Source organism: Amaranthus tricolor, chromosome 9 (assembly GCF_026212465.1).
Source record: "Amaranthus tricolor cultivar Red isolate AtriRed21 chromosome 9, ASM2621246v1, whole genome shotgun sequence".
In the NCBI taxonomy this organism is placed as follows: Eukaryota; Viridiplantae; Streptophyta; class Magnoliopsida; order Caryophyllales; family Amaranthaceae; genus Amaranthus; species Amaranthus tricolor.
The window spans coordinates 17,817,050-17,844,555 of NC_080055.1; the positions used below are offsets into that span (position 1 = coordinate 17,817,050).

The 27,506-nt window shown below is 31.9% G+C and overlaps 2 protein-coding genes across 3 annotated transcripts; one reads left to right on the top strand and one right to left on the bottom strand.

Annotated features, from left to right (window-relative positions):
* Window positions 1-1,688: 1,688 nt before the first annotated feature.
* On the bottom strand, window positions 1,689-3,044 carry LOC130823324 (zinc finger BED domain-containing protein RICESLEEPER 2-like). Its single transcript, XM_057687942.1, has 4 exons — window positions 2,444-3,044; window positions 1,968-2,315; window positions 1,815-1,894; window positions 1,689-1,721 (listed from the first exon to the last, which is right to left on the bottom strand). The coding sequence occupies exons 1-4, from the start codon at window positions 3,042-3,044 to the stop codon at window positions 1,689-1,691; spliced, it is 1,062 nt and encodes a 353-aa protein (XP_057543925.1).
* Window positions 3,045-11,156: 8,112 nt separating this feature from the next.
* LOC130824570 (DNA mismatch repair protein MSH7) lies at window positions 11,157-27,466 on the top strand. Of its 2 annotated transcripts, none has more exons than XM_057689627.1 (17): window positions 11,157-11,707; window positions 13,959-14,490; window positions 15,194-15,289; window positions 15,395-15,450; window positions 15,956-16,022; window positions 17,405-17,500; window positions 19,749-19,880; window positions 19,970-20,003; window positions 20,115-20,162; window positions 20,576-20,775; window positions 20,852-20,978; window positions 21,071-21,348; window positions 22,128-22,322; window positions 23,195-23,605; window positions 23,714-23,810; window positions 26,067-26,194; window positions 26,722-27,466. In XM_057689627.1, the coding sequence occupies exons 1-17, from the start codon at window positions 11,367-11,369 to the stop codon at window positions 27,193-27,195; spliced, it is 3,312 nt and encodes a 1,103-aa protein (XP_057545610.1). In that variant the 5' UTR covers window positions 11,157-11,366; the 3' UTR covers window positions 27,196-27,466. The 2 variants fall into 2 exon arrangements, with proteins under 2 accessions (XP_057545610.1, XP_057545609.1); XM_057689626.1 differs by having other exon boundaries at window positions 11,189-11,707; window positions 13,947-14,490.
* Window positions 27,467-27,506: the final 40 nt, after the last annotated feature.

Sequence of the window (27,506 nt, forward strand, 5' to 3'; positions counted from 1 at the left end):
ATAATAATAATAATAATAATAATAATAATAATAATAATAATAATAATAATAATTATTATTATTATTATTATTATTATTATTATTATTATTATTATTATTATTATTATTATTATTATTATTATTATTATAAAAAACAAAATAATAAAAAATAAAAAATGGAAAAAAAATTAAAAAAACCAAACAACACCAATAATAAAAACAATTTTCAACACAACATACAAAGTTTATTAATAATAATAATATTAATTATAATAAATATATTTAAAATAATAAATTAATAATTATAAGAAAAATAATTATTTAATAATAAAAATAATAAAAATCACAAAAATAATAAAAAAATTATTAATAATATTAGTAATAATAATAATAATAACAACAATAATAATAAAATTAAAAATAACAATAATAATTATCAAAAAACAAAAAAAAATTACATGAATCGCCCAGATCTGAGCGATTGGACCCCGGTTCAATCGCCACATTTTTGGCGATTGAACCCGGGTCCAATCGCCCATATTTAGGCGATTTATTTTTTTAAAAAAAAAATTTTAATAATTTACATTCCAAAAATAAAAAAAATCACAACAATAACAATAATAATAAAAACGATATAAAAAAGTTATTAAAAATAAATATAATAATAATTATTATAACAAACATATTTACATTAATAAATTAAAAATCAAAACATAAAAATATATTCAATAATAAAAATAATAACAATCACAGCAATAATAACAATAATAATAATAATAATAATAAAATTATTAAAATAACAGTAATAAAAATAATAATAACAATAATAATAATAATAATAATAATAATAATAATATTAAAATTTATAATAATTATACAAAAACAAACGAAAAAAAAAAAATTTTGCCCAGATCTGGGCGGTTCAACTTTAATTTTTTTTTGTTTGTAAATTGAAATTAATTACACTCGAAAAAAAATTACCTCGATTAATTGTTTGCGGATTAAACTTAATTTTTCTCCCACAATTTGCTTTTGTAAGTTGGTTTTTAAGTGTGGTAAGAAAAAATTTTAGTGAGAATGTGGTATATATAGAAAATTTTAAGTTCAATTGAAAAATCGTAATATTTTGATTATCCAGGGGCAAATAGGTAATTTCCTCAGGGGTGGCGATAAAATGAAAAGGGTGGTGAAATTTAAGGATTAGGATTCTAAAATTGACCCCTTAAATCCCTAAACCTAAAAAGAGGCATATCATTTCCCCAATTCACTTTTCTCTCACTTTGAAATTACAACTCTTCCTCTAACATTTGTTATCAAAGATAGGGATGGCAACGGGTCGGATCTGGACCGGGTCCAGGTGGACCCGGATCCAGATCCATTTTCAAAAACAGGATCTAGATCCGGACCCGGATCCGCAGGTCTAGTTTTGCAAGACCCAGATCCGAATCCGTGGATACTGCGGATCCAGTACCGGATCCGGGTCCAAAACGGGTCCAGTTTTGCTTTTTTTTTTGTAGTTTTAAATGTGTTGAGATTGCAATAAAGCGATATTTATAGACTAATGTTAATAATATATATATGAATCACCCAAAAAAACATTATACAACTTAAAATTGTCTTCAAAATCCAACAAACACATTCAAAATAACTTAATATAATTAAGAAAAGTCAATTATTCATATTCTTAGTCATCCAATGTTCTCAATTTGTCAAAATTCTTCAACACTAACATCATCAATATCCTACAAACCAAAAAAAACTCATTAATAGATGCAATTTTTAAAAATTTAAATATAAGAATATAAGATTATAAATTTATAACGCAAAATAAATACCATATCAAGATTGTCCATTATTTCCACATCCTCACCATCTTCGTTGATAGTTGAACAAGCATAAGTTCCTTGAAAATTAACTTCAATAACGAAAAATATAATTACATTAGTTAGTAAAATATAGACTAAATGTGCAAATTAGTATAAAATTACCTTTGGCATCATCGACCATCCAATTTTGCAAGCACATCAAAGCCTCCACTGTTTGAGAATGAAGCCTAGATCGGTGAGCGCTAACTACTCTTCCACCCGTGCTAAATGCACTTTCCGAAGCAACCGATAAGACAGGAATTGCAAGAATGTCTTTGGCAATTTTTCTTAAAGTTGGGTAGCTTTGGTCTATCTTCCACCATGCAAGTATATTAAATTCATTATTCTCCGGCAAAGTACGACTCTCTAAGTATTGATCAATTTCACTTTTACTAGGCACATAATCAATTTTTTGTCTTTTAGTCTTAGCGAAATCATCCTCATCACCAAGATCCTCAAATTGTGTCTCCACTGGAAAACTTTCATTCACATTACATTGACTTTATACTCATCGAAAAGATTATAAAGAGTATTTCTTACTCTTTCCACTTTAGCATTGGCATCATCTCCATAGAATTTCTTAAAATAATGCACCACACAATCCATCTTATTTCTCGGATCTAAAATGCCCGCAATGGCCAAAAGCTCATTAGTATGATCCCAATATTTGTCAAACTTTTCTACCATTTTCTCAGCCATTTTTCTAATAATCTCAATATTGTCATTTTGCCTCCACTTAGTTAATGCAAGTTTAATCTCACAAACATTACGAAAATACAAATTTGAAGTTGGATGATTTCTACCAAAAAAAACCTTAGTTGCCTTATAGAATATTTCCAGCTTTTGACAAACAAGAGTAGCCATTTGCCAATCATGATCACTAGGCACATCAAAATTCAACCTTCTATGTAGACGTTTCAACTTGTTAAAAACTTCTTTAAAAGGCAAACAAGTGTCAAGCAAATCATATGCAAAGTTCCACCTAGTTTTACAATCAAGACTCACCCTTTTAGGTTTAGTCACATTCAAAAGGCGACAAGCTTCCTCAAACTTTTCAATTCTTTTAGGAGTAGACATCCAAAATGCAACACAATCTCGAACTTTGCAAATAGCAGAATCAATGATGTCTAAACCATCTCTCACAATCAAGTTAAGAATGTAAGCACTACACCTCATATGCAAAAAATCTCCACCCAACATTTAAGAACTACTTTCTAATTTATCCATCAAGACATTCATCATTGCATTATTTGTGGTAGCATTATCAACAACAATAAAAGAGATTTTATTTTCCAAGGTGAATTGAGAAAAACAATCCAATAATATCTTGGTAAGAACCCCTTTGTTATGTGGGTATGGAACATAACAAAACCTAAACAAAATTCACACACCAACATGGATTCAAGTTTAAATAAAATTCACATAACTAATTTAAAATTCAATAGCAATGAAATTTAAATGAAAGGAAAAGAAATTACCTTAGAGTTCTATTATGTAAAACCCATTCTTCATCAATGAAATGTGACGTCACAGCCATATACCCTTTTTTTGAGTAGAGGCGGTCCACATGTCAGTTGTTAGTGCAATTCTACCCTCATTACGCTCCAGCAAGACTTTAAGAGATCTCCTCTCGGTGTTGTACATTTTTATCACATCATTTTTCAATGTATTTCTCGAAATCATCTTAAAGTTGTCATTTAAACTCCTCAAAAAGTTTCTAAAACCAATGTGGTCAACCATTGATAAAGGATACTCATGCATTACCACCATTTTCTTCAATTCTTTCCTTGATACTTCTTGATCAAAAACCACTTTCGTTTGCTTTTCATTAACTGCTAAGTAAGTAGATCCATCGATTTCTCTTTTCACTTTTAATTGTGATTGATTAGATGCAAGGTTTAAATGTCTACTTGAACATGTTTTTTTAGCATGTTTAAGATGTGAAGTTCCACTACTCCCTTTGTAGGAAAGTATTTTCTTACAAGTCTTACATTTTGCCATTTGTACACCATTCACATGTACAAGGTCAAAATAAGTCCATGCTTCTGAAGTTAATTTCTTACTTATAGCACTACTTTGTTCAGTAGATTCATTCTCAACATCAACATTACCCTCAAATTTCCCATATGATTCATGAATATATGATGCTCAATAGGTTGACTAGAAGCACCATCAAGTCCATCATTTTGATTATCCATTTACTCAACAATACACTGTGATAAATTTACTAGTCATCAATTACCATTGAACTCAACATAAATCAAAAATTACCATTGAACTCAACATAAATCAACCACTAAACTCAAATAAATAAAAAACTACTCAACATAAATAAAAAATTACCACTAAACTCAACATAAATCAACCACTAAACTCAAATAAATCAACATAAATCTACCACTAACATCAAATAAATAAAAAACTACTCAACATAAATCAAAAATTACCACTAAACTCAACATAAATCACCACTAAACTCAACATTAGACATATATCTACTACTCAACATAAATCAAAAGTATTGTAGGAAAAAAAAAAATCAAAATTAGGGTTCATTACCTTCAAATCCGCCACTCCAGCCGCCTGTGAGGAGATGGGAGAAGATCTGTCGCGGTGGGCCGGTGGCTGTGAGGAGGAGTAAGCGGTTGGCCGGTGGCTGTGAGGATTAGTAGGGCTGGGCGCTGGCAGCTTTGTCGACTGTCGAGGGTGATGACTGAGTGAGGGCGTGCCGCAGTACTGAGGGAGGGAGTCTGGGAGACTGGGACTCTGGGTATCAGGGTATGTGCTACTGCCTAAGTGGGTATTTGGGTATGTAGTATGTTAATATATTTTTGATATAAAAAAAAAATAATAAAAATAAAATGGGTCCTCCAGATCCGCGGGTCCGAGTCTGGGTATTTTTCTCAGATCCGAATCCGGACCTGTGAAATTTAAAAGGATCCGGATCCGATCCGGATACAACGGGTCTATATTTTTAGGACCCAGATCCGTGAAAATGGATACGGATCCACGGATTCGGGTTGGGTCCAATACCCATTGTCATCCCTAATTAAAACGTTTACTAAGTTATGCTGCTCAAAATATGTTTAGTAACACATTTAGTAATATGTTTTGCTTAAAAGTTTTGGTATTTGTCTTGCTATATGTAAAGCCAGAATAAGTTGCTCAGTCATAAATTAGGGTTACTTTTAGACTTAAATGTGTTACTTTTGTTTATAAAGGTCTATTTTACACATAAAGAGACATATTTTGACATAAAAAACTCATTTTTGAACTGATTAGCTGAGTAACATTTTTTATATATAAAGTAACTGCTTATAGGCACAAAGTAACAGATTTTGACATGAAGTAACTCATTTCTTTTGTTGAACTGATTAGCTGAGCTGAGTAACAAAATGTGTTAGCTGAGTAACACTTTTTATACATATAGTAACAAATTTTAGACATAAAGTACCACTTTTTTTTATTTTTTTGAACTGATTAACTAAATAACACAAAAATCTACACAAAATAACATATTTTAGCCATAAAGTACCAAATTATACATTTAAAAGTAACACATTTAGAGATATACACTTAAAAGTAACATAATCAGAGTATAAGCATATTATAGTGGTTAATGTTCAATTTGCTGGTTTTTGTTTAGTAAAGTTCTATTTTGATTTTAAGGCTATTAGCTTAAATGGTAGAGCAATGTATAATATTGTACATGGTGTGGGTTCAAGTCCCACATAGCCTAAATATGTATAAGATATGTGCTGACATTTGCACCACAAAGTAATAGATTTTACATACTAAGTAATATATTTTGACATAAAGTAATTTATTTCTTAAGTTACTTTATAAATAAAGTAACAGATTAAGTTGAGAAACACGTTTTAAAGACATATTTTACACATAAAGCGACAAATTTTGACATAAAGTAACTCATTTTTGAACTCATTAGTTAACATTATATATATATATATATATATATATATATATATATATATATATATATATATATATATATATATATATATATATATTTATAAAGTAACATATTTATAGTTTTATACACACAAAGTAACAGATTTTAAAATGAAGTAACTCATTTCTTTTGTTGAACTCATTAGCTGAGCTGAGTGACAAAATGTGTTAAGCTGAGTAACACTTTTAATACATTAAAAAACACATTTTAGGCATAAAGTAACAGATTTTATGATAAAAGTAACACATTATTTTTGTTGAACTGATTAGCTAAGTAACACAAAATAACAAATTTTAGCCATAAAATAACAAATTATACACTTAAAAGTAGCATATTTAGAGATATACAGTTAAAAGTAATAAATTCATAGTATAAGCATATTGTTGTGGTTAATGTTAAATTTGTTGGTTTTTGTGGATTTGGCTATTACTTTAAAGTTAGATTATGTTTTTTCCTGCCATAGTTGCTCGAAAGTTGAGACTGCTATAGATTTTTGTTAATGTTACTTGAATATTCGTTTCTAGAGATATAACTTGTTAAAGTAACTCATTTCTTTTGTTAAACTGAGTAACAAAGTCAGTATCACTTTTTATACATTAAGTAATATATTTTAGGCACAAAGTAACAAATTCCATGATAAATGTAATACATTTCTTTTGTTGAAGTGATTAACTGAGTATCACTTTTTGCTGAACTAAGTAACAAATTTTGTTGAACTGAGTAACACAATTTCTTTTGTTGAACTCATTAGCTTAGTAACACAAGCACATTTTAGGCATAAAGTAACAAATTTCATGATAAAAGTAACCCATTTCTTTTTATACTATTCAGTTTGTATTGTTGAAAAAATTAACCCATTAGATGAGTAACACAAAGTAACATATTTTAGGCATAAAGTAACAAAATTTACCCTTAAAATTAAGTAACAAATTTAAACATAAAGTAATACATTTTCTTTTGTTGAACTAAGTAACAAAGTTAATAATACTTTTTAAATATTAAATAACTAGATAATAAGCACAAAATAACAAATTTCATGATAAAAGTAATACAATTTTTTTTTGAATTGATCAAGCTGAGTAACACTTTTTATACATGAAATAACATAGTTTAGACAGATAGTAACACCTTTTTTCATATACTGAGAAATTATGTATTGGCATAATTACAAATGACTAAGCAAACCATCCGCAAAAACATAACAAAAACTTGCTGAAGCATTCCATCGGGCATACTTGGTGCATTTCCATCAGAACATAAACTGAAAAAAAATAACTGTACATTAAATGAATGAGTGACGATGCTTTTATGGGAACATTATCACTGTGATTCTTTCTCACGTATATAAATGATGAGGTAGTCAGGAAGGGAACTACTTTTTTATGCAAATTAAAAGCTTAATATTTTGTGCTTTCTTTTTATTTAGTCATGTGAAACGTACGTTAAAATTGGCGCTCATTGTATAATGGTTGGTTACAAAAGTAACCATCAACTAAACGTACATTTATTGATTTTTATCTCTTTTTTCGCTGACGTAGACCATGAGTTCTATCTCTTTTAGCAATGGAGTTAATAAAGTATCTTATTTCATCCTCCACTGCTTGCAATTCACGATTTTTTTCGATAAAATCCATCAACAAATACTCGTTAAATGGGAAATGATAAAATTTGATGTGAATAGAAAATAAGCAAATTTGGGTTCATTATATAGAGGGAAAAAATTGAATTGTTGGTGTTGTTTCGGTTATGAAACGAGCAAGTGCAAAAGACACTTAAAATACCTGGAGATAGGGTGTAATCGAGGGTAACTGTCAGTATGCTAAAAGTGCTTATGATCCTTCTGTTGATGAGACCTCAAATCCTGCAATACAATGTTAGCCTTGTCCGGGGGTGATTTCCCGGAAAACCCCTCCGACGCTCAAGTCAAATCGGGAGACAGAAAGTAATGAATATATGATAATGAATGAATACAAGATTAACGGATTGTAAGATGAGTTCAGATCAATTGAAGGAATATTTGGTTCAGTTTATATTGTACGTAGTAGGGTGAATATTTATTGTGGTGTAACGATAGCAATATAAAAGCTTAGTCCCCTGCAAATGATGTATGCAACATTTATTTATAATGGTAGAATGGAGGTTGGATAGTGAATTAATGTGGGAATCATGGGTATGATGGGTGAGTGGTAGGTTATGGTGAGTAGTGGGTAGTTATTTTAGGAAATTATTGGACCGAGTTGGGTGGTTAGGGTTTGACTAAATAAATTACGATTTTATTTATTTAACCCCATAACAGGTGTTATTATTTTTTTACTTTGCCAATATTTTATATTATTAGTGGAGTACTTTTTCTAAGTAAAATATACATTATAATTAGAGGGCAGTCAAAAATAATGACAAATGTTAATGTATGAATGGGTAAAAAAAAGAAAAAAAATGGCCAATGACGTGAAGTTTTACCTAGGGAAACAAAAAAAAAGTATCCATTTTCTTCCACTCTGCAAGTAGGGATAAAAATTGATCCCCTTTTTAGAGGAATATGCAACAATGGGATAAGTACATTAAAGGATATATGAGGACATAAAAGGATTTTATTTTATAATTATTGTTTATGCTCTAAGCCTTCAATTTGATATAAAAGTATTAAACTAAAATTGAAAAAAACTGAATTGCAGACTATTTGGCCCATATATAGGTGGTTGCATCTGGGGATGGTCATGGGTCCAAGATCCTGTTGGACCCGCTCTGGACCCGCCCATTTTTTAAGGGTCTGGGTCTTAATTTTTGAGACCCATCGGATCCGGATCCAAAAAATATTTGACGGGTCAAGGTCCGGGTCCTAAGGTGAAGACTCGGACCCGGACCCTAAACTTTTAAATTTTATATTATGAATTTATAATTTCTAAATTCTAATATTAATTTTTTTATTATTAATATATAATGCCTTGAATATTGATTGCCTAATTTGCCTTCTCATTAATCTCAATCCAGTAACTAGTAAGACACTACCGCAGTTCCAGTGTCCAGTAACCCTAACTTTTTCTTTCTCCTCTAATATAAACTATGTATCTCATTTAGTCTTTTATATATATTTGATTTTTAATTATGTATTTAGACAAGTGTTTTTACGTTTTAGTAATTATTTTGTATTTGAATTTTATGGACTCGAACAAGTGTTTGTAATACGATAATAAGTTGCTTACAAAAATACAAAAAGACTCGCAAAAGGTTCAATTTTGACAAATCAAAGAGGCTTTGTATAAGACCCTTTAAGGACCCATTAAGGACCCTAAACCTGTCAAGATCCGTAGGGTCTGGGTCTGGATCTGAAAATTTTGGACCCTTAGGGTTCGGATCCGGGTCTGAATCCATAAAAAATAAAAGGGTCCGGGTCCGGGTCCGGGTCTGGCCAGACCCGCTCCAGACCCCCCCCATGACCATCCCTAGTTGCATCCATACAATCGTTGCTAAAGATGGCAATGGGTCGGACTTCACTCGAATTATCCACCCTTCGACTTTGCTTCGAGTAAACCTCGTATGATTTTTTCAGTCCATTTCCACTTGAAGTCAGATTATACATACTCCAATTTTGCTTCAACTCGGACTCTTGGCCTCTAATGGAGTTTCGTTGATCATTAAGTTTTATTCTTATCGATATTACCACTGATTTAAAAGCAAAAAAAAACTAATGGAGCAGCCTTTCATTTACAACTTATTAAAAAAATATGTTCTTCAAATTCTAAAATCGGAATTAGAATCGTAAAAATCATATAGAATTGTACCATTCTACCAATCTAAAATGCTCCACACAAATGTTGTGTTAAATTGGGCTTTAGTCCACCCAATTAATTATATCCCTGGACTTTAATTTCTACTTTATCGCTTTCCAATGATTCATTGGGACTCTTGACTATAATTTAACTATTCTATGAATAACATGCATGAGAGTTAGGGACTCTTAGCTTTATAATGAAAATTATTGCTACCTTAGGATTTTTTTTTCTAAATTACAAGTTCATAATCGATAATTTTTTAATTATTGATTGTGAAAAACTATTGAGTTTTTTCATGTGCTTTATGGAATTATTAGAGCTTTAAAACTATTATAATATAATTTGTCTTTGATAAACTTATTACAATATCATTTTACTTGGCATTGCTTGATTTAATTAGTATCATTGTTAATGTATCTACTTGGAGTGTAACCCATAAAAACCCTAGCCTCTCTTCTCTCTCTCTTTTTTTTTTCTCGTTAAAAATCCCAGCCCTTATTGTTAGTTTTGGTGCTACTATCAACCTTATAGTTGATGGTAAACCTGTAATCACTTAATTTTGTTTTTTTTTTTCATTTTTGAATATAAATAAAATCCATTCTCTCTACATTATAGAGTTATTCTATCCATTTATTGTATTCGATGTACCCATATATTAGGTTTTAAAGTCTCTCATGGTGAGAGTCTGGACTCTTGTTATCGATTCGGTGATAAAAAGGTATATGACATCACAGGAGTCAATTCTGCTAATATAGTCAATGGTATCAAACTTATACTATTTCAAAGTCACACCAGATCTAAATAGTTCCTTGGAGGAGGTTGTATCAAACACTGATGTAATAAAGATAATGCTTCGGTGTTAGATCTCCTTTATAATGATCGTTACTTTTTCTATATGGATTTTTTTTCATTAAATTAAATTTGTTATGTATTAGATTGATTGTTACTCTCTTATAGATGTCGGATGACATTTTTTATCATTGAATTATTAGCTTCCTTTCAAAAAAAAATATCTACTTGGTGTGTTTGTTTTACTAATTATTGATATATGATTAGAGTATATCTTTTATATTTGTCAATTTATAAAAATAATAAAAAAAAGAAACGGATAAGAAGCATAATAAAGTTTTTAAATTATTAAATGAGTTTTAATTGTTCTTTTACAATGAAAATGGTTAAAGAATATATATACATAAGCATTTACGACTTTTATTTTTTGCAAATTCTTGAATCATTGGATTCTGTGATGCAATTCTGGGATTTGATTTTGAGATTTCTTTTTGATTTAAGTTAAATTTACACTTTTTAACAACCTTGACTATAATTAATCTGTCTCTCTTTCAATATTCAATTATGAAATGAAAAATTGTGTATAAAACTTTGAGTACTATTATTTTGTACAAGTCGGAGAAGGATGTCGGGTCGAGTCAGAGTTGGAGTCAGATCAAAGTTGGAGTCGGGTCGAGTTATTAGATTTTTTAATGTGGTTTCGTACCTATTCGTCTATGAATTAAACTCGGACTACATAATTGAATATTATTTTTCTCAAACTCAAATCGGATTAAAATTTTCAGTTCAGATCTTCAAAACGGATTCTCATCCTTAATTGTTGCATACAAGTTTTTGCGTAATTTGTTTTCTTTATGGCGCCAAATTAAAACCCAGCAAACACTCGAAGACTTAAAATGGCGTCTACTTAACTCCATCTCTCAAAAATTTCACCATCCTTTAACCTTTCTTCATTTTCTCTCTCTTCCCTTCACTTTCTCTCTCCTCAACATGAAACGTCAAAGATCAATTCTCTCATTCTTCCAGAAACCTTCATCGGAAAATCGCAATCTCGGTGCTGGAGATAAGCTCAATGGCGGAGAAACTCCGTGTAAGTTTTCTTCGCTGGAAAGCTTTAATAGCGGAACTATTCAACCTAATGAATTTACTTCTAAACCTGCAATTTCTTCGGTTGAAGAAGTTCAAGGTGCCGATACACCTCCGGAGAAAGTTCCTCGTCAGGTTATGGTTGATAATTTAACTCCTGTTGATGAGATGAAGAAATCTACAGTTTTTTCTAGTATTATGCATAAATTTGTCAAGAGTGGTGACAATAACAAAGTTTCTCAGCGGTTAGTTACTGTTTTTTCGTCAAGATTTCTCATTTCTAGGGCTTTTGGAATTTTTATAGGTTTTGGCTATTCTTGATTGAATTTACGGTGAAAATGAACTGTTGTTTGTATTGAGGAAGGTGTTTCTTTGATTTGTGACTGTTTCGGAATTGATTTATAGTATTGTGGAATTTTTTCGCTGATTTATGCTTTGGAGGCTATAATATTAGCTTTATGAACTGCGAATTAGTTCATTTCTTTGATTTAATTAAGTCAATTGTTTGCATTGTGAGGTCATTGATTGCTTATGGTGATGATATAGCCCTCTGAGTAGGGATGGTCATGGGGCGGGTCTGGCCGGACCTAGACCCGGACCCTTTTATTTTGTATGGATTCAGACCCGGATCCAAAATTTTCAGACCTAGATCCAGAGCCTACAGATCTGACGGGTCTAGGGTCCTTAATGGGTCTTATATAAAGCCTCTTTAGGAAACCCTCACCTACTGCCAGCTATGTCAATGTCTAATTAATCATTTCCCTTTATTAATTTATATGAAAAGAGCATATGGGTGTCTGTAAACCAAAAAAATGCAAGTGGATGAGCCTTCAGGTTAAGAGTCTTCATTACAAAGTGCAGTAGTTAGGCTTATAAATGTTAGGCCTATTAAAACTATGGTAAAGATAAATGCTCTCATGCCAAGGACACAAGTGTTTTATCAGTGGAATTTTCCATAAACATCCTGTTCACAAATCACAAGTAATCCAGGAAAACATGGATATGTGATTACAAGTCATCTAGCTATAGTCTGCCAATGGTACAAGTGTACGGCTGCCTTACTGGATTGAGAATGAGAAGGCAATCAACTGATCAAGGCATTATATATTAATAAAAAAATATAATATTAGAATTTAGAAATCAGAAATTCATAATATAAAATTTAAAAGTTTAGGGTCCGGGTCTTCACCTTCAGATCCGGACCCGGACCCGTCAGATATTTTTTAGATCCAGATCCAATCCGGATCCGATGGGTTTCAAAAATTAAGGCCCAAACCTTTAAAAAGGGTGGGTCCAACAGGGTCTTGGACCCATGACCATCCCTACCTGTGAGTGTGGCATTAATAGTATGGTTGTGTGATATGTGGTAAGCATTTTATTTACAGCTATTACTGGGACGTAGGGAAGTTAACAGGTTTTATATGTTAATTTCTTCAGTATAGAGAAGTTTACATGTAACTTTTGTAAATTGTCATTTTGAAATAACTGTACAATTAGAGGTAGCTTTTCCCAGTGGAAAACCATAAGCTACGTTAGGAAATATATAAAATTATTTTTTTTCTATTTATGTTATTAGGTAGTGTTATATTTTTAAATTTCATGAAATGAACAAAGAGCTAACAGCTTTTACTTACAAGGAGGTCTTAGTACATTACAATGATTTGTGAGGTTAACAAATCACCCTTACATGCGGTAGGATTTGATAGAGAAGGTCTTAGTAAATAACGATTATTTGTGAAGTTAACAAATCACTTTTATGTGGCAGGATTTGACAGGATGAGAGTTTTGTTATTTTAATTTATCTTTTTTGATTTTGTTTATTTATTATTATTTTATGGTGATTTACAAATCACGGTGATTGATTAAGAATATTTAGATTTGATATGGTGGGAGTTTTGCGATTTTAATTTACCTTTTATGAATTTGTTTATTTTAGTATTATTCTTTTTGTCTTTTTGTGGTGATTTACAAATCTCGGTGATTGATTAGGAATTTATGTTACTTTATTGTTTTAGTAGATTAGCTGTTCATGTTAGTGACAGACATTGAAGTAGGAACAGTATTTATGGCGTTTTTCTTCTTCTACTCAATTTTTATATTTAGCTGCATCTTGTTAATAGAGTTATTTATCCATTAACCTCAGCTTGCGGTGTGCACGATTTGTATCTATAATATCATTTTCACAAAACATTGCATCTATAGTAGCATCAGTGACTTGGTGTTTACGTTTCATGCAAGGAGTAGAGAGATAGCACCTTCTAGTCTATTGTTGGAGTGGTTCATATGTTCGGAGTATGTTGATGATAGACTTTTGAATGTAGAACTTATCAGTTGGCTTTTGTCATGCACATTTGTATTTTTGCTAGAGTTTTGTCTATGTTTATATGTCTTTGTAAGTTTGTATTTGTGTAGACAACTCTTGTGTTATAAGTTCTTGTATTTATCATTTATCATTTATTATTTATTATTTATTATTTATTCAAGTGGCTTTTGCAGGACCCAAGACAACGATGGTTCCTCAATTATTTACTCAATGTTTGACATATTTAATGATTGCAAAGAAGTGCCGAAGGACTCTTCCTCTTCTTTGATTCAGGAGAGTATTTCTAATGCAAAGCTTCAAGACTGTCTGTTAGATAGCAAAGATGATGTCAATGTTGTCCAACCAGAAACTCCATTGGGCCGACCATTTGTTCCACGCATGAAGCGTGTTCAGGAGAATTGTACTGATTTTGAGGATAAAACTGACTTCGACCTGACAAAATCTAGCAAAAGAGTGAAATTTCTTGCGGAAGATTCAAAGCCAGAGAACAAGATTCCCTTAGATGTTTCAGAAGTTGCTAGCAAGTTTGAGTGGCTCCATGCTTCTAAAATTAAGGATGCGAATCGAAGAAGGCCTAGTGACCCTCTCTATGATAAAAGGACGCTTTATATACCACCTGACACCTTGAAGAAAATGTCTGCATCACAGAAACAGTATTGGAGTGTGAAATGTCAGTATATGGATGTGCTGCTGTTCTTTAAAGTTGTAAGTTGTTAACTGAAACTTTGCCGGTAGGGTAGTAGTTAATATGCTTCTCTTACTATTATTTTGTTCAACTTTGATTGCGGCTGGCTAACTTACAAATTACTTTGTAAAAATTTTTCATTGTTCCTTTTGTTATGCTTCCAAAATTTAAGGTGGTGTGAATGGAGGAGGAGAATATACTAGATCAACTTTGGGAATGATTTCTTAGTTCTAGATTGGTATTAGATAAATCTTTTGGCTATTAGTTCTAGATTGGTATTAGATAACTCTTTTGGCTATGCTTTTCAATATTGGTTTGGCTTATGTAATTGACCCCATATTGTTCATGTCAAGGCTTCAGCATTTTTGTATGTTTGATGTGGCAAGTTGTGACTCAGTGGAAGGATTCTCACTTAGCAATAACATAATTTATTTGAAGTAAATTGTAACTTAAGATTAAAAGTGAGTGGTATTCTTTTTCAGTTGTTTGTTGGACTTGTGGTGAGGGACTTGATTCATATATGATGTTTATTGTTAGAAAAAATACTGGAAATATGCATGAGTATCATTAAATACTAAGGTCTGGTATTTGATTTGGATGCCTTTTTTACTCTGCTAAGACTCTGGATATAGTAGCATTTTTAATACACATTTTTTAATTTGAAATGTTGATTTTTTTTATTTGAAATTTGTTGACTTGAAAATTGTAAATATCTTAATGTAGGGGAAATTCTATGAACTTTATGAGCTAGATGCTGAAATAGGGCACAAGGAACTGGATTGGAAATTAACAAATAGTGGTGTGGGGAAATGTAGACAGGTATCATTTGCTCTTCTACTGTTTGCTACCAGTAATTAATTCTGTGTCAAACATCATTCTTTAACTTAATAGCCTGGCTTAAAATCTTTTATTCCCTGTGGCTAGGTTGGTATTTCTGAAAGTGGCATTGATGAAGCTGTGCAGAAGTTGGTTGCTCGAGGGTAGGAGATCTTTGTTCCACACAAATTTCTTTTATTTGTTTATATCATGACATGCAACCTTTTTAATTTGTCTTTATCATTTTTGGTTTAAATGTGTTTTTTGTCGTGTAATTGTTACAAATGATCTCTTATGTTGAGTTATTTTCGGTTCATGTAAAAGATTCCATTGGGATTAGGGCCTTTTCATTCTGAACTCATTTTATCTTCTAAGTTTTGATGGTGGTATATTTGAAGCTTTTAAAACTTATTTCAAGCATTTAGAGCCCATTGTTGCTTTGAACGCATTGAATTTCTATTAGCTTTAATATGAATGTTTACATATACTCTCTTGTTATTAACTACTAATATGAAACTCTGCACAACAATTATCTCTAGTATCTGTCATCTCATTACATAATCATGCAATTCTAAATTTTCATTGTATTCATTTCCCATTACATAATCTGAATAATACTAGTATCAATCTTAAACCTTATTGTAAAATTTTATTTTTGATTGTTTGAAGGTATAAAGTTGGACGAATGGAGCAACTAGAGACATCAGATCAAGCAAAAGCAAGGGGTGCAAGTGCTGTAAGTCCACTTGGCCTTTCTTTACGAATTTTTGTTTGTATAATTAAGGATATTATGTGTTTGATCAAGAAAATGAAGCTTCTTTTACACCAAAAATCGGCAAAATTTGGTTAATCCACTTTGTGTGGCTTAGTGAATTTTGTGTAAGCCACAAGAAGTGTGGTTTACAAGTCATTCTAGATTAAAAAATACTATAATATTGCCAAAACCTAAATCCCAAGAGATGAGATGGGCTTCACGAATCAAAACAAATCTATGAAAGAGATTTCTAGAGTCAAGGATGTGTTAAATAATCCTTTATTCTCTTAGCAGTACATAAAGAGCTGGCCAAGGCACACACAACTTTTGGATTAAACAATTATTTTGCTATCAGTCCTACAAATGTAGCTATACTGTCTAGGAATTATCAAATATTTCAGCCATTATTAGTTTCAAATCAGGTTAGTAATGCATTTAAGTGATCACCAGGTATTAATTCTCTTTCATCCTGCATTATATGACTCGGTTCAATTATGTAATGGTGGCAGATTGTTTAATTAAAGAAAGTACTAGTAGTACCTTTTACTTTTATTTTTTATTTTTTATTTTTTATTTTTTTTATTTTTTTAAATACTGTTTTGGGTGTTTCAATAGAGTATTCTTATGTTTGTGAATAACCACATGGTATCCATGGTTTTGTAACACGTGTGATTTTGAGATCATCCATGTGTTGTCCTTGACGTTGACTGTCTGTTATTAGGTTATGTTAGCAAGAAATTTGAAGCTTCCTAAACTCATAATGGCGCTTTGAACTCATCTATTGCTAATCTTAATGTTAAATAAGATTCATTAGCTTTAAATTTAAGTTTTCCAAACTCGTTTTAGGTGTTTTGAACTCAAATAACTGCTAAACGTGATGTTATGAAGTATGTTTACATTATAAGGAGACATTCATAAAGGTGAGGAAATAATGAAGATTTGAAATATATGACACCTGTTAGAAAAACCTTACCAACTTTTTTTTGAACTGCTATCAGTCTTATATTTGTTTCAGAAATCAGCTTGGTGAAATAACACATCAATTTATAAAAAGGTGATGGAACAAATCAGTTATGAAAAATAACTTCAATATAAAAAATATCTTGTACTTTATTTGGTCTGTCTAAGAGTTTTGTTTTTATTAAAAAATTGCCTTGCTTTTGGTTACTTGGTAGAAGCTTGAATACCAACTTTTAAAAAATGCTCATGTAGTGGAAACTAGAAAAAAAAAAGAAGAAAAACCTGAATGCTGAAACAATTCTTTTTCTTGATCTTTACTGATTTACTGATAAGATAATATCTTTTGTCTCTTTTAGTTTGAGATTGCTGTGATAGTTGTATCCTCTTACATTCATGGATTTCAGGTGATCCCTAGAAAGTTGGTTAATGTGATCACACCATCAACAATAGCTGATGAAAATGTTGGCCCTGATGCTGTTCATCTTCTTGCAATAAAGGAGGTTAGTGAGATTTGAAGCCAATTTTCTCAGTCATTACCCTTTAGCCTCTGAGACAGTCGATACTTCTTACTTGTCGTTGATATTATTATATATTTTCGTTACTATTTCAATATTAACCTTTTCTACAATGTTTGCATTGTGTGGATCTTTCGGCTCTGAGGTTATGCTTAATGTACTGTAATTCTGCCATTTCATCTGCCCTGTTTCCACATTCTAAATACAATTGTACTAATCTTTCTTCAACCTTGTATTTAGCTTTTTTCTTTTCAATATTTTTATATTAGAAAAAGTGGATGTTATCGAAGAAGTTTAGCTTGAGTGCAATTGCTAACAATAGTTAAATGTAGAACTCGAATGTGCTAATACAATTGTACTATTCTTTCTTCAACCTTATCTTTGACTAACTAAATTAAGTACACTTAGTTCATATGAAATTGCTTATAATATTTGTTATTAAGGGTCAATCGAAATCTACCTTATTTTGCAAAGGTAAGGGTCCGAACCCCTTAAGTGGGAGCCTAGGTGGAAGCCACTTAATGGCATTACAATAATGAAATGTTGTAAATGTGCTTATCATTGTTACTTCTATGAATTTAATCAGCGTGAAAATATAGAAGTCATAATGATGTTACGTTAGACAATGCGCCGATGCTGGTTTGTCTCTGGCATTATTGATAATCGATGAGGCACACATGGTTTATTGAGGATATCATATTACGTACATTATCTAGAGCCTTCCGAATTGGTATTTGACAGATAATTATGGGTATCTAGTGGGTGATTTTTAGAACGTTGATTTTATTCTTATAGATTTTCATGATGCTAGCTCATTTGTGAAGAAGACCAACAAAGTAAAACTTTTGCTCTTGTAAGGCTATAACATGAAGGGAGCTGGATTTGATAGTAGTGAATTGTGACCATTGTGTAAAAACAAATCCGCGTTTTGGGCCGTATCAAGGGATGTTTTTGATTTCAACCGATATTTAGCCGTTATGATAAACGCATCACTCCCGTTATCGCATCATTGTTTCGTTACCGCAATTGCGACTGTTACCGCATTTTAACTCTATGATTGTGACTGATGTTCTTTCATACTTTTGTTGATTCTAGTTCTTACCACGTGCTTAAGTCAAGACCAATATGCATGACCTATGAAATTTTTTTAATACATTTAGCTTTGTTAAAACTTGTAGTTCAGGATAGGAGCTTGAATAGTATCATGCTATAAATGAGCCAAATTTTCGAAGTTAGAGGGCAATTGTAGCTTAAATAAATTGTATTTAAATGTGCTTTAGATGCCTATAATTTACCAACTTTGGAGAACTTATGTTTTAATAGGGAGATTAATAACTTCGAATGATGGTTCAACTAAAGTCATGCTTGTATTGAGAGTAAATATTTATGGGAGAAATAAAAACCCAAACTAAGAAAGCAAGGCTATTAGAGGATAAAATTAAGAGAATATAATTACTGTCGAGGGTATAAAATGGTTTTGAAGTGATAGAGGATGTTTGGAGAAATTAGTTCCCTCATTTTGGGATTAATATTTACCCTAGTAGGATAGAGGAGAGATATTTTCCTCTTTCATCCCCAAAATTAAGATGATAATCTCTCTTTTTCTTTATCCTCATACCACTGTATCATTTTTCTTTCATCTCCCATTTTGAATTCACCTCTACTTACCTTTATTTTGCATAGTTTGACCTTTATTTCCCCTTAAATATTTACCCTCAATACAATCATGTCTCAAAGAGGGATAATATAATTTGTCCATTGTTCCCGAGTAATGACTCTAGTTGACTTTTTTGCCATCACCAAGTAACCTTTAGCTCTTGATGTTTCAGGATAGTTCTGAACATCTTAAGGACAACTAATCCCCAATGTTTTCTCTCATTGATGAACTTTAACCTACTCACATTACAACACGTAGACTATATTGTCTTATGAAATGTGGCAATTCAAGTGACTAGAGGGCGTATTTCCTGTTTATGTATGTGATAGAAATTAGAGAAAAGAACAATTACATGATACATAAGGACACAAGTTCTATGCATTTTGACGTGGTAAAAACTATGTTGAGAATTGGTAGTCAAAGTTGAGGAATGACAGTCTTGATCAAAAAGAAGTTAAATATGACCTTTTCCTTAGGAAATTGAATGTGTTCAGTTCTTAAGTATTCTCTTGCTAATGGATCTTATTTTAGTTGCACTTTTATAATAAGTTTTACTATTCTTTTGTTTGTGTCCAGGGGTCTATTGAGGTAGATGGTGGTACAACAACATTTGGGTTTGCTTTTGTTGATTGTGCTGCATTAAAAATTTGGATTGGTTCTGTCAGTGATGATGCTTCCTGTGCTGCTTTAATGGCCTTGTTAATGCAAGTATGTTCTTTATTTCATAACTTGTACTTTTGGACTAGGGGGATATGCTATGAAACTAATTCAAGTGTTCTGTAATCTTTTGGTTCCAGGTGTCTCCCAAGGAAATTATTTATGAAAGTAGAGGTAAACATTTGTTGAGTTGGCTGCCATTATGATACTTGCCTATGATTATAAAAATTCCATGGTGAATATTCAAAATTATGAGTTCCTATTTTACAATTCATTGTATTGCAGGTTTATCTAAAGAAGCTCAGAAAGTAATTAGAAAGTATTCATCTACAGGTTTTTAATACTCATCCAGTCTTTCAACTAAAAATTGCTTCTGGATATTTCGTCTCATTGTATATCAGAACTATAAATGGACAACAATTAGGTTGTATAGATATAAATGTTATAAGATTGTTTATGACCTTGTTACTCCAACGTCATGGCCTGATTTCCATTATTCACACATGTATGTTACCCTACTTGACCTTTCTTGGGTACAAAAGTATAATGCTTCTGTAATGTATGTACTATAGTATTTGTAGCAAGAGGGATCATGAAAAAAAGCTTTAGCAAATCAAGCCAAGTACTGAGCTGGCTTGTCTTAGGAAGCCGACTTTGCAATTTGCAACGAAGTAGTTCTCCAATACTTTACTTTCCAAATGTTAAACTTGTTTGTAGAGAACCCATAAGTTTATTAAATGTTGCAGGCTCCAACAGTGTACAGCTTACACCCACGTTTCCTGTTAATGGTTTTCCGGGTGATATTGGAGTTAAGGATGTGATCCAGTCAAAGAAATATTTTAAAAATTCTTGTGACCTGTGGGATCATCTGCTTGATGGTGTAACAAATCATGAAGTTACCCTATGTGCTTTGGGTGGTCTTATTGATCATTTATCCAGATTGATGGTTTGTTCCCCCTATCTTATTTAAATGCAAATTTTATTGTCTTTACTTTTGTGATTCTTGATATGTCCTTCTATAGTTGGATGATGTTTTATGCAATGGAGATGTGTTTCCATACCAAGTATATAGGGGTTGCCTCAGAATGGATGGACAGACACTAATCAATCTTGAGATTTTCAATAACAATGCTGATGGTGGTTCAACTGGTGATCCTCAAGAACCCTTCCTTTACATTGAAAATGATAACAATATTGTTGTACTGTATTGTGTCTTTTTGAGTTTAATTTTTTTATTTCAGGAACATTATTCAAACATCTTGATAATTGTATAACATCTTCGGGGAAGCGACTTTTGAGGAGTTGGATTTGTCATCCATTAAAAAATGTTGAGCAAATCAATAATAGGCTTAATGTGGTTGAAGCTTTAGTTATGCAACCAGAAATCATGTTGGTTGTGGCACAATATCTTCGCAAAATTCCAGATTTAGAAAGATTGCTTGGCAATGTTAAAGCTATGGTTAATTCACAAGCCATACTCATGTTACCCTTGGTTGGGAAGAAAACATTGAAACAAAGGGTAAGGATGTTTCTGTTATGTTTGGACAAAGCCATCTCAAAATTTTTTTTTTGCACTTCACGGCAGTGAGGCCCTAGCTATATACTAATCCCTTCAAATACTCCGCATTACTTTTGACCTGATATTTTTGTTGGGCAAGCCAAGTAAAATTTACAACTTGGGCCTTTTTTTTTTTGTTTGCAGTACTGTATTATTTTGATTTATCAATAACACCCTTTCTCCTGAAATTTGGACTGCATTTCAAAAATCTTTGATGGTATATGCATTTTAATGATTTGGTTATAATGTAAAGTCTTCATAAATCATTTCCTCAAAGTGGAAGGATTGATAAGATAATCTCTGAGCTGTCATCTATAGTATCATCGGTCCCTTCCAAATAATTGGATAAATCCTATTTCCTGAAGTTTGATACCATATGAGTTTGCTGTAAGCTCATACAATAACTTATATCAACTTTGGAGTGGTTATCTATGATTATTATCACTGTTTCGCTAATTGAAATTTCTGAATGTTTTTTGAATGAGAAACTCTCGCAGCCGAAGCATTGGAAGTCATTCGTTTTTTGAAAATGCCGTTCTATATATTTACGTCAATAAGTTGTTTGTATGTATTATGTAGCCTTTTCTTAGCTGTTAGCATGTTGCCCTGTGAACTTATACTACAGTTTTATTTTCGTTCCTTATATGTTAAAACAATATTCTAAGCTATGAGCTAGATGCTTGTAATTATTTGTCTGTTGTATAATTTTCATTTAAGACTTTATGTTCGACATGATGCAGGTGAAAGTATTTGGCACTCTTGTTAAGGGTTTAAGAACTGGAATGGACTTGCTGCTTGTACTACAAAATGAAGAGCATATCAAGTCATTGCTATTGAAAATTTTTTATTTTCCTGAGCGTAGTGGGCATGACACGCTCAGTGAGTTTCTACACCAATTTGAAGCTACTATAGATAGTGACTTCCCTAAGTATCAGGTTAGCTTCTTTTTGATTAATTCATATCCGGATATGTTGTACTTTGGACGCCTGTGCAAAAGTAGGTGTTGAAGTTACTAAACCAAGGAAGGGACCCTTTCTCCTTAAATTTAACCAATCAAGAGAGCAGGGCTTTTATTTCCCAATAACTATGCTCCAAATACACTAAGCAAAATTAGTCACCTAACAGTTATACTACTTTTCAAACCCATGCAATGCAAAGCTGAAAACCTGAAATATAAATATTTTTGTGATATTATTGTTCTCCTTGTAGATGATCTCTACCATTGATTTGGTTTGTTTTATTTCGCTAACTCCATATATTTGAAGGGCTTTTTGCATTGTGTTATTGTTCTCCTTGATGTATCAATTATTTCTTATGTTGAATATGTTACATAAGATTCTCATTTTAAACCATAATTCAAATTATATTGAACTATACAAAACTTCAAACTTAAATGACATAAATAAAACTCAATTAATGATTATATATAATATACTTGTAAAGAATTCTTATGATATACCTTTATTTCCTACTTAATATCATATGCAATACTTCCCTAAGAAAAATTATTCCTAAACTATATCAAGCAACAAATTTTTGTTCTTTCTTATATTTCCCCAGCTAATATTACCATTGATTCCAGTTTAACTTGTTTCTTAAACTATTAATTTTTTTTAAGTGATAATTTGTAGATTAGATTGACACATGAAGAATGTTTCACTCTTGTGTCGTACTATATTATATCTTGTCTATATGCTTGAAGCTGATTCTGCTATGACACCATCCTCTATACATGAGGAAATGAAAACTTCAGAAGCTCTTCCAACATGTTTTACTATTTGAAAAATGACATGTCTTTTTGTATCAGGATCACGATGCAACAGAAACCGATGCTGAGACACTCTCTATTTTGATCGAGTTATTTGTTGAGAAATATAGTCAATGGTCTCAAGTCATATTTTCCCTTAATTGCATAGACGTCTTAAGATCTTTTGCCGCCATCGCTATTGATTCAAGGGGATGTATGTGTCGGCCTTCCATCCTACCAGAGTCTACCTTTGTTTCTGTTTGTCAAAATAACAAAGGACCTATACTTAAAATCAAAGGATTGTGGCATCCATTTGCCCTCAGAGAATTTGGAGTTCCTGTGCCAAATGACATAGTTCTGGGAGAGGATACAAATAGCCAAAATCCCCGAACTCTTCTGTTGACTGGACCAAACATGGGGGGCAAATCAACGCTCTTGCGTGCTAGTTGTCTAGCAGTTATAATGGCACAGGTTTCCTCTTCTTTCCCTAAAAATTCTGCATATTTTTAACTTATTATTATCAGCTTTTTTTCTTGCCACATTAGATCTAATATTGTTTAAAAACCTTGTTTTTTTCAGCTTGGCTGCTATGTTCCATGTGAGATGTGTGTTCTATCAGTTGCAGACATTATTTTCACTAGGCTTGGTGCAACTGATCGAATTATGACGGGTGAAAGTAAGTTACAATACTGCTTCTCCGACTGATTTCCTTAGCTTAGAGTCACATTTGTCTGCCATTAATTTTCTTAAGTCACACAGCATTAGCCTATTTTGCCATGTGGTTGGCAATGTGCTTTGCATATATATATATATATATATATATATATATATATATATATATATTTGTACTATTAGTCTTTAGCTTAACTCCGTGACTTGCTTATGACAAAAGTTTTCTATTTAGTCCAGACAATATCCATTTTTGTGAAGTTGATTGTAGTGACCTCAGGGGTGAAGCTAGGATTTTGAATCAGGGGGCCAATTATTGATAAACTAGAAAATTATTTATTATGTAAGGTGTTCAAAACTGACACGATGACTCGAAATTTACACTACATTGTATTCGAATCCGATTTGACTTGAAATTAAAAATGATTTACAATTATGTAAAAACAATATGAACACAAAATCCGATTTCAAACCCACCTGAAACACCTAAATCGAAATCAACAATGACCCGCACGAACCACTAAACATTAGTTAAGCTATGAAAATATTAAAATCATATAGACTGAAATGAACTTGAATCATTGCAAAAAATGTATTTAACAAATGTAGTAGAAGCTTCCATGTAAAATTATTTTTGAAAAAACCAAGTGATTTCGACTCCATATATTTGCCTAATTAGTCTAAAAAATATTAAAATTAAAATACAAAAATATAAATACACACTTAAAGGATAAATATGAAATTATGAAAGATAAATAGTAATGACATTATCATATAATTTTATTAGTCTATAATAAATAATAATTTAAATTAGGATTTGATCCCTTAACCTTAGATTACTAATGTGTTAATCCAACCATTGAGCTATAGTAATTTTTGTTATATTTTTACTCTCTTTAAACTATATATCATATTAGTAAAGGGGGGGCTAAAGTCAAAATTACAAAGGATTACATTTTCGGCAGGAGGTTGGGCCTCCTGCGGCCCCCCATGTAGCTTCGTCCATGATGACCTATATAGGGTAATTTATTATAATTATTTTTGTCATTGCACTAGTGGCCATTGAAGAAACACTCTTTTAGAGTATAAATGGTGAGATGTGCACCGTAAGTGGAGAGAAGGGCTCCAATTAGTTAACTGTTGGTGATGAAGTGCCAACATAAGTAATGGTAATGAGAAGTGCATTACATGACCGGAAGAGAAGTGCTTCATTCATATTTTTAGAAATTTTGAATCAAGGGGTTATGTTGAAAAACTGATTCAAAATTAAGTAGCTATTAATTAGGAGCATTTATTAGTTAGTTTCTTAACTTTAGGAACCATTAGCTTAGTGCCTTATTAGTAGGATAGTTGAGTTAATGTTTCGCTATATTTAGCTAGTTAGTTATCTATGTTTTCTAGTACAATAAAAACTGTTGTATACTTGAAATTATTATGATGAATGCAAGTAACAAGTTTATGGCATTTTGTCTTCACATTTTTCTCTTCTTAATTTTCTTCTTATTTTTCTTATATTAACTTGTTAGGATTATTGGTGACTTGTGTTATCAAGTAATCAAAACCTGATTAAGTTAATTAATCATTTTAGTTAGTGAAGGATAGAAGAGGACAAAGAGTCACATGTGATTGTTTTGTATGGGTAGTAAATCTTGACTTGTGAAGGCTAAGGAGTGCATGTAATACTCCCATTTTAGCTCCTCTCTTCCCACACTTATACTCCATTGTAATTCCTTCAATTTGTATTTTCTCCTTTAAACACATTAATATATAATCCTAGGCAAGATGGTGCATGTAGCCTATGTTTGGTGAACCACCTTAAAATTTTTGTCTTGATTATTACGTTATTTTTACCATTCATCATTATATTGCATTATTTGGTTCTAAACTTTGACACAACATAAACACTCAACTTAAACCTTAATTAGTGATCTTTTGAGTGAGGTTTTTACCTCTCCTTTCATAACTAACAAATTCAAATGAGCATGTAGTTATGTAGACATATCACATAAGACTTGAGGGATGTTCAGTATTTTGATAGGCTCCTGGCATGTCGTGTACTCGTGTTTCTAATTTTAACATTATAGGAGCATCATGATAAGCTTAGAGAGAGAGAGAGAAGAAGCTGAAGTCAATGCTAGAGCACCTGCGATATCATCAATTTGCTAATTACAAATTAATAATAGCAGATTTGCACTATCGTATTTCAAATCACTGAGTTGCAGAAGTACTGTTGTCAATTATTGATACCAAATTAATCCTGCAGGTACATTTTACATTGAGTGTGCGGAAACAGCATCAGTTCTCCAAAATGCAACACAAGACTCCCTTGTCCTACTCGATGAGCTGGGTCGAGGAACAAGTACTTTCGATGGATATGCCATAGCATATGCTGTAAGGATTTCTTGAATTTTGTCCCTCATTTTTCAGTATTTGGTAATGGAATGAATTGTTCAGCTTGCTTTATTTTTAATGTTTTACATGATGTGGTCAAGTTTTTGAATCAGTTTATAACATCTAGTAGCATTCTACTGACTGGTATCAATTCGTCAATATATGTGCTACCTAGATAGGTCTTGCAGGAAAAGCTATGTGGTGCTATTTAGTTTGTATTCAGTTCAAAAATCTGGCTTTTGCAAACTGGAATAAGGGTTTGCTATTTCGCTAATTCAATGATTTGATACGCTGCATGTCTTCTTGACACATACATTTGATGCATGACTACAAATGTTAATTTCAGATATTTTACAACAACTCAATATCAATCAAAAACAACAAAATTTTTCGTATTTTTCAGATTAAAGTATGCCATAATATATAAAAGCAGTCATGTTTGTGATCAATGTCTTGTTCTATTTTGTTCAGTGCTATTAGTTTGGCAGTCATATCTGGTAATTCAATCTTCCTGGTCAACTATGCAGGTATTTCGCCATTTAATTGAGAAGGTAAACTGTCGCTTACTGTTTGCCACACATTACCACCCACTGACAAAGGAATTTGCATCGCATCCTCATGTTTCTCTACAACACATGTCCTGTGCTATGAGGCCTACATCCTCATCAGGAAAGGACTTTGATTTGGTGTTTCTCTATCGACTTGCATCTGGAGCTTGTCCTGCAAGCTACGGCTTACAGGTGGCTCTTATGGCTGGAATACCCAAACAGGTAGTAGAAGCAGCTTCAACTGCAAGCGAGGCGATGAAAGAGATGATAGGTGCAAGCTTCAAGTCAAGCGAGCAAAGATCAGAGTTCTCTACGCTACATGAACAGTGGTTTAAAACCATACTTTCTCTTGCATGTGAGCAAGGTAATTTTGATGATGATACATATGATTCCCTATTTTGCTTATGGCATGAGCTAAAAACCTCATATAGGAAATCTTTAGCTCCTGTATAAAGCATTGCAATGCTGCTTTTGTCCCTAATTTTCATTGTAAATACTTGTAGCCTTCTACCCAACCTACAAATATTTCGGTCTATTGCTGTAACAGAAAATCCGAGACCCTATTTCTAGTAGGGAAAAATTTTGAGATTATTATCAAGCTCTCCATTTTTAGGTGATTCATGCTATAGGAACTTCGGCGTGTAGGTTATGGCTTGATTACTATTATTGTAGTGAAATGCTATTTGAAATGTTTGGAAGTATGATACGCACCATATTATCAATATTGTGATATGCTTGCAACCATTTCCATGACCTTATAAACT